Source organism: Micropterus dolomieu, linkage group LG23 (genome assembly GCF_021292245.1).
Source record: "Micropterus dolomieu isolate WLL.071019.BEF.003 ecotype Adirondacks linkage group LG23, ASM2129224v1, whole genome shotgun sequence".
Lineage (NCBI taxonomy): Eukaryota > Metazoa > Chordata > Actinopteri > Centrarchiformes > Centrarchidae > Micropterus > Micropterus dolomieu.
In genome coordinates this window covers 870,099-878,071 of record NC_060172.1, presented here as the reverse complement: position 1 = coordinate 878,071, position 7,973 = coordinate 870,099, and the positions used below count along the sequence as shown (strand labels likewise).

At 42.7% G+C, this 7,973-nt stretch overlaps 1 protein-coding gene across 9 annotated transcripts in view; it reads left to right on the top strand.

Moving 5' to 3' along the window:
* Positions 1–232: 232 nt before the first annotated feature.
* Positions 233–7,973, top strand: part of LOC123963126 (F-box only protein 15-like) — a 21,653-nt gene continuing 13,912 nt past the window's right edge. For 5 of the 9 annotated variants that reach the window (XM_046039697.1, XM_046039695.1, XM_046039696.1 and 2 more), the window contains exons 1-8: positions 233–473; positions 587–661; positions 1,651–1,755; positions 2,387–2,423; positions 2,555–2,883; positions 5,753–5,953; positions 6,035–6,158; positions 7,272–7,354. In XM_046039697.1, the coding sequence (XP_045895653.1) occupies positions 277–473; positions 587–661; positions 1,651–1,755; positions 2,387–2,423; positions 2,555–2,883; positions 5,753–5,953; positions 6,035–6,158; positions 7,272–7,354 (1,151 nt within the window). In that variant the 5' untranslated portion in view covers positions 233–276. Of the gene's footprint in view, positions 474–586; positions 662–1,650; positions 1,756–2,386; positions 2,454–2,549; positions 2,884–5,752; positions 5,954–6,034; positions 6,159–7,271; positions 7,355–7,973 lie in introns of those variants that run through there. The other 4 variants (XM_046039698.1, XM_046039699.1, XM_046039703.1 and 1 more) reach the window with 4 other exon arrangements.

The following is a 7,973-nucleotide window of genomic DNA, read 5'->3' as shown; positions in this document are numbered from 1 at the left end:
TCCTGACTGATACTGAATTTAACATGTCAGGGGTCATGCATAGGATTTTGCAAACAATCAATAAACCAGCAACCATTAATGTTAATTTAATGGATACATTAAGGAACTACGTTGGGGATAAATACTAATTAAATACAATTAAAACACAATGTCAATTATACAAATACCGACTGCCATCTAGCGGTTGCGCTATTGTCCGTGCTTTTATTGTGAAAAACGGAGCTGACCGGAAACCGTGTCTTGACCGCGATTGGCGGCATCTTCTTAGAAGAAGTAATGGCGGCAGGACGAGGCCAGTTTATTAGTAGTTTTTTGGAGGGTTTAAAGAGGGCACCCGCACAGCCGGCTCCAGGTAGACCAGAGCCGGGTCGTGATAGAAGGAAACCGGGTCCGGGTAAAGGGCAGAAGCGCGGCAAGAGGAGAAAGAGGCCGCCAAAGGCAGCACCCTGCTCGGTTAGCAAGACTGATCCCAGGTGGGCGGCTAGCACCTCCACGGTGTTAGCTAACAAGTTACATTTCTGCCATTAAAAAAAAAAGCATTATTTACATTTTCGTGTCATATTATTATTTTTTATTTGTATCTCAGATGCCCAGGAAAACAGAGAACATATTTCCCCAAAATGAAAACTTCTCCAACTGAGGAGGAAGCCCTGTTGGAAAGGTAAATTAATTAGCCAACTACTGTGGTCACGTTAGCCACTTTAGCTAATTAACGTTAACTTACAACTAACACACTTTTCTTGTATAGTCCAATGCGATTTAAAGTTTTTTTTTTTTTTTTTTAGGTCTATTAATGTCTTAGGTGGAAAATAAACACACCATGTTCAGTGATGCAGTATAAAGTTGAGGGGCCTATGTTCATGTGGTGGTTAAAGATGGGACCTGGAGAGGGTGTCTAAGCAGCCAGTTTCCCCCCAGGAACTTTCCCCAGAGAATAGGAACCTTTGGACATAATTAAAACAGAGGACATTGTTATAATGGTGTGTCTTTAGACCATGGTGGAAATGCAGATAACTTAGGGCTGAAGGAACTAACGATTAATTTCATTAGTGATCATTAACCTAGTAGTTGTTTGGTCAATTAAATGTCAGAAAATGCTGAAAAATGTAAGTCAGTGTTTCCCAAAACCCAAAATATTCACATTTGAGAAGCTGGAATCAGAGACAGTTTTTCCTTTAAAAGGACTCAAAACAATCGATTATCAGAATAGCAGCTCTAGAAGGAACCTTGTATTTCCTTTTGAAAAGTAGTTTCTGGGACTACAAATCCCTGGTAATTGTGCATGAATATCATTTAACATATTATTTATAGTAGTATAATTAAAATTGTGTGTGCACTGTGTTCCAGCTGGATAGTATTTGGATTTTGTGTGTGCAGTCTCTTCACTATGGCGGCAAAATTATTAGGAATGATGGAGAGTGAATGGGAAACAAAGTAGGCACTAAGTTAGTATGAGATTTTGAACATGTCCTCTGTCTCTTTCTGGCCACTGCATCTTCACTCTCCCCAATTTGCCTCCATCGTCTTCTTCGAACCAACATGTATTGGTGATTAGATAAACAGCCGTATTAGCCATTTCAGCTCTGCAGGTGTTGATTGTCTGTTTTGCCGTCTGTTTTTTGTAGTAATGGGTTGTTACTCTTTCTTCAGACTGCCGTCTGACATCCTGTTTAAGATCCTGTCATACCTGGACGCCTCCTCGCTGTTCTGCATCAGCCACGTCAGTAAGCTCTTCCACCAGCTGGCCAACAATGAGTAAGTCTGACACAGAGTCAACACAGTTCTTGTATTGCTTTTATTTCTTATTTTATTTTAAGTTTAAATTTAAGTAAAAACTGAGCTATGATTCCCGTCCTGCCCGAAAAAATGCCAGCCTGTAGTTCAGATCATATGGTGTTATCTTGTTATTCCATAAAATGCGTGGATATAGATGTAGACAACATTTAAAAGTTAGCTTTGCATGCTAATTCAAACAATAGTATGTGTCTCTTGTGTATGCGGCTGCATGAAGGGTAACACCGGAGCCGATATTTAGTCCTATCGTGTCCCTGTGTTGGTATTCTTTAGGCAGTGTAGTGATATTTGTTTGATTCATCCTTTTCTTAGATTACTTTGTGCTCTACTAGACAGTTCTTTATTCACATGGGTCATCAGTCCACAGTTCACACCCGTCATGCACTGATCAGGTGGCTGCAACCTGCAACCAACCAGCAACAAGCCGCTAGAGGCTGGAGAGAATAAAAAAAAAGACTACAGAACGAGTAGTATCATGTTAAAAATTAAGACAATAGCGTTTATTCACATTATAACTTCATATTTATATAAAAAGTGCGCCTATTGTTATCATAACACTGTCCTGTTGACTGTTTTTCCTGTCCTGCCCCAGTCATGTGACGGATATTGAAATTCCCATCCTGCATCTGGTGCGTGTTTTACTGTGAAGCTTTTTGCTGGTAATTATGGATGAAAACTTTTACTGTGAAGCAGCTACACGGCTTAAACTGTATATATAAATCTATAAATTTTTCAGTACTTTTTATTGTCAACAGAACAGGATATTTATTATACCTGCTGGACAACAATGGGACTTGTTTACACCGCAAGTAGAACCCCTCTGCAGCCAGTGTCTGCCTTCTTTCACTGTAGTGTCATGTGGCATAAGCTTTACCTGGCAGAGTTTGAGAGTCAAACGTGGAAGCCGAAGTCAGCGGATGATGTGGCGCCGAAGGTTGACCCGGTGCAGGTGGAGATTCGGTCGGCGGGCCACTGGAGGAATATGTATTTCAGGAGCATGGCTGGACAGGAACTGAACAAGTGGAGGAAAGAGCTGAAGGACATCAGCCCGTACACTGGGCTGCCCAGGCAGACTGAGTGGGTCCTCAGGTAAGAGACAGAGTTTTCATTTCTTCCTTTAAAGTGTATGTTAATGTTATATCTAATTGTGATTTTTCTGCCAGATATTGTGATTACAATTCTATTCTGAGTTTTGCTAAAGTTCAGTATTCACTGCCAGTCTATTTGTGACGGAAGCCGCGTCAAGCAGCACAGAGCAGATGAACCAGGCAGGAAGTCAGTCACAGAACGGCAGAGAGAATCCGGTCGATTTTCAAAATAAAACACTGTATGCAGACTCTTGTTCGTACATTAAAAATAAACACAGTTTTAGAAGAATTATTCCTGATGCTTTTCTTTCAGTTACTTATTTAAATTAATTATTATTCCAGCTCTCGTGGCTCTGTTGTGTTGCTTATTTAGTGTGTGTGACTGTTTCTTATTTTCATTTTTCTCTTAGTTGTCTTACTATGTCAGCTGTTTATTGCTGCTGTTCGGCTGGTTGTCTTTTACTATTTTTATTGTTTGTTTTTGTTTGTGTTTGTTTGTTGTTGTTGTTTTTCTCCTCCTCAAGCCTCCCTCTCTGTTCTATTGCAGGTTTCGTTGCTTTCTGCAATTGGTGTTTCCCACAGCTTTTCCCTGTTGTCCCCACCTTCCATCCCCCTTCTCTTACAGGTGTTGTCCTTTCTCTGCGCTGTCTGTTTGTGCCCCCCCATCCCCGTGTCTGCCCCCCTGTCCGGCCCGGTGACAAATCAATACATAATTAAATAAATAATAAAACAGACAAAGGAGTATTTTAATACTCTCTTGTTAAAGTAAAATCTGTCTGGCACAATATGGTATCCAGGTCATTATACTCTATACCAGGCTGCTGGGCAGGACGGGTTTAAAAATAAATAAATAAACACAGTTAAAACAGACCAAAAAAAGAACAATTTAACGATGTAGCTATTTAACCATAGTAGACACACAATAATCAAGGACAACTGAACAAGTAAGCAAAATCTGAACAAGTCAGCAAAAAGCTCTTATTCTGAAAGGCTTTACGTGGATGTGTAATGTTAGCCTGCAGAGAGCAGGGCGTGCTCACAGACAGCTGTTATCTGTAGTTGAAGCACACAAAATGAGAAATTAACAACACATTAACAACGTAGGGCAGCTAAACGCTCCGCTGCTGAAACACTTCAGTGTGAGTTGATGCCGGAAAAAAACGCGGCACAGCAGCCGCCTGTGTTTGTTCGACTGGCGCCATTATCCCACGTTTTCCTCCAGTCTCGTTAGGTTGATTGGTGAGTAGGGCCGTGATAGGAGGCACATGGCGGAATGAATTTTCAACTGCATGACTGTTTAAAACGGGTCAGATGTGCTGTTTAATTAACCTACATTTAAATCGCCGTCTTCACGATTAGCTAATCGCGTTCTTTCAAATCGCCATTTCGATTTGAAACGATTAATCGTTCAGCCCTAGTGACGGGTCGTGAGTACCCTGTGAGTATGTAGTGCCTCCCTTGTTAAGTTTATCTCTTTTACTCTTGTATAGCTTCTATTTTATTTTTATTCTCGGCTATTGTAACAGCATCAGATCTGACTTTTTATTTCTTTTTATTATTGGTTCAAGTTCATTTCTATAAAATCACCATAAGGACATAAGACTTTTTGTAGATAGATAATCCGTCTAAGTCACATTAAGTTCTCTGTTGTCATGGCGGCGCAGCGACCAGCACAAGCCCCACATCGACCAGCTGTTATTGTCCCGACCTTGAAATTCTCTTTGCCGGTCTGCGTGGTATTTTGGTGCCTGGCCCAGCGCGCACACCGCACAGGTGGGAGGATTCCCATTAATCAGCGAGACTATCGCGGCTTCAAAATGAACCGGAAATATATTTAATAATAACATTAGACATCTAATGTTGTGTTTTGCACCTCTGCTGTAAGCTCGTACCCTCACACACTTTGGCATCTTACTCCAGACTGTTCCCCCAGAGCTCGGATCAACAACTAGCGGCCCGCGGACCTCATTCGACCTTCTAAAGCTTCCCATTCGGCCCGCAGAATGGCCACTGATGAAAGTATTGCAATATTAATATATTTGCAGTATTAGAAACTGTGTATCTGTGGTGTTGTCACAGGCAATGCAATGTTTTTGTGAGTGACTGCTATCATTTATCAAAAATGCTTCTACAAAACAGGTCATTTTCAACATTTTATGACAGCGGACCAGTTTGAGGTATTGCAGTGAGTAGACACAGTGAGCTGACAGGAGAAGAGCTGCAGGCGACTGCGCACTTCCACTTTCTCAGCCAGGAAACGTTAACCTACTCCTTTCGCAGTTTGCAGACTCATGAACAAAGTTAGATCATGACTGCTCACACCAATTATTTCCTGATAAGTTTCTTTAGCTGCCCCAGACTTCTGTGGCCTGTGATTGGCCTATTAAGCCACATTTGCTGTTACCACCAGTAACTAACTAGGTGTCACATGCACAATAATGTTACATAATAGCAGACTGAATAAAAAAAGGTTGATTAATATTTCCTGACAATCAGAACTGTATCCTGCCTTTACATTTATAATGACAGATTTTAATCACTCCTCAGTGACCAGCCTCCTTGGCAAAAGTCTGAGAGCATTTACTAATTGAGTAGACTAGATATCATTATGGATTTACCGTGTTTTTAGGAGTCTGTTCACATATATATATATATATATATATATATATATATATATATATATATATATATATATATATATATATATATATATATATATATATATATGCATGCTGCTTTGTAGTACTTCACATGATAAAGAAACAGATTATCGTATCTAAAATGAGCTTTCTAATGCTGTCTGCGCTCTGTTTAAATACAGAATCTGGACAAATAAGTCAAATTTCAGCCTTGTGTTGTGTTTTTTCCAGGAATCTGAACGTGAGCTGGGAGCTGACGGTGCGTGATTGTTGGGGAAAGGAGATCACGCTGGCGCAGAGCCGAGCGTATTTCTTCGAGTCATCTGTGATCGTCCGCTTTAGTGGCGTCGGCTTGCTCAAGTACCATCACATCAGCAAAATCCAGCTGCATGGAGTCCAGAAGGATGCGCTGAAGGGCCCAAGAGGCAGGAAGTAAGATACGCTTCCACGCCTCTTTTACAATTCCTCATCCCTTGCACCGCCACATCTTCACCACTCCCTCCTCTTCCTCAGGCCTGGCTGGCGCTCTCTGATTTCACAGCTGGACGTGAAGACTCAGCCCAGTCGGTTGATTGGCAACGACGTCCTGATCAAACTGATGTATCTGTTTCCCAGCTTCATCATAGGCATCTGGAGGGTAAGTGTTCAGTTGATGTTGCTGGTATCCCTGGAAAGTTGTTGTTCTTAAGAATATTTTAAAATAAAGGTGGGGGGGGGGGGTACGCCAGCTGTAAGCAGCTGTAAGCAGGCTGTAATCTAAGAGAGCGAATAAACTGGAGTTGGTGGGTGGTGATGGCACAATGAATTAGACGCCTGCCTTTGGTGTGAGAGACCCGGGTTCAATCCCTAACTGTGCGCATCCACCATTGTGTCCCTGAGCAAGACACTTTAACCCCTTGTTGCTCCAGAGGCGTGCGACCTCTGACATGTATAGCAAATGGAAGTCACTTTGGATAAAAGCGTCAGCTAAATGGATAAAAGAGAAATATTTATTGCGTGTTGAAGTGATTGGAAATAGAGCTGGGTAAGAGCGAGGCAGACTGGAACTGTCCAGAGGGTGAGAAGCTGAACTGAGCAGGTCCAGAACAGATGATGGGAATATATTAACCGGGCAGGGGTCCAGGGAGAGCAGACGGGATGAGCGCAGTTTCCGGTAGCGGAAAGTATTATCGATCGATATTCAGGTCCAGCCCTAGTGATAAGATGTAGTGCATGTCAGTCCCTCGAGGATTTTGCGATGTCACGATCGCAACTATTAGCACAAATTTAAGAAATCCCTGTGAATTATGGAGACCTACATCCCCGCAAATTTATCACCCGCAAAACGATGTCACGTGTCAGCTTGCGATTTACTTCTTTACAGCGTCTCACATTTGCTGCTGCATCTCGATGAGCTGCAAGTGCTGAAATAATCAAGATAAACAGGTTTAAATATGCAGGGTTAGGGGTGGTGTTATGCTCGCCACACACAAGACATGTAGAAACAAAGGTTAGAATAAAACAATAAAATAGAACAAAGTATATATAAACATAGCTCTAAAGTAAGAAATAAAGAGGAAAAGGGATCACATACAGTTACATATACAGTGTTAACAGATATAAACACAAAGAATATGTGCTATATTAGTGTAATATGCTGAATGAATGTTGAATGTAGATTGTACAATTTATTTAACCTGACTAATGATCCATTTCCCTGTTTTTATCACGTGAACATAAACAAAATGATTGTGTTTGTTTGCATGTGTAGGGTCAGAACGGTGTTGCCTTCATCATGGTCAGCCTGCACTTCCACAAGTTGGTGGAGAAGTGTCTGCTGGGATCTCCGTTGTGGTAAGTTAACCTCTTGTTAACTCTGCTGCTTGATCTGCCAGACTGACAAACGTGTAGCAGAACAGGCACAAAACGCCATCTTTTCCAAGTGAGATCGCAGTTCTATTTCGTATAGGCTTCGCCCTCTAAGAGCTGTCGCTATTGGGTTCATCCCCGCGCGCATGCGCAGTCCTGAAGATTTCTTTCGCGCCCATGTGCCGTGCACGGGCCTCTCTCAGGTCCGCAATTTAGGTATATAATACCGGCGAGACCAGAGATCTGCTCCCCTTTTTTCTTCAGCGCTGCATAGCAGTCATTTCGGAGAGCAGAGTAGCGTCTAAAGAGCAATTTTCCTGACTAAAGAGCTTTTCCTATGGCTACTCACCGCTCTACCGTTGAGGTCCGCCGCTCGGAAGGAGTCCGCCTCTGCCCGTCCTGCCACGCCGGCTACATCATGGGGTTTGATCTCCACGCCCGCTGCGAGACCTGCCTCGGTCCCCAGCACGCTGGCCTGGCTCTGACTCCCCGGGCCTCGTGCCCCTACTGCGCACAGCTGCCCGTGGAGGAGAAGCGACGGCGGGTCGACGCCTTCGCGGCCCTGCAGGAGGAGGAGGACGACGAAGCTAGCTGGGCTAAGCCA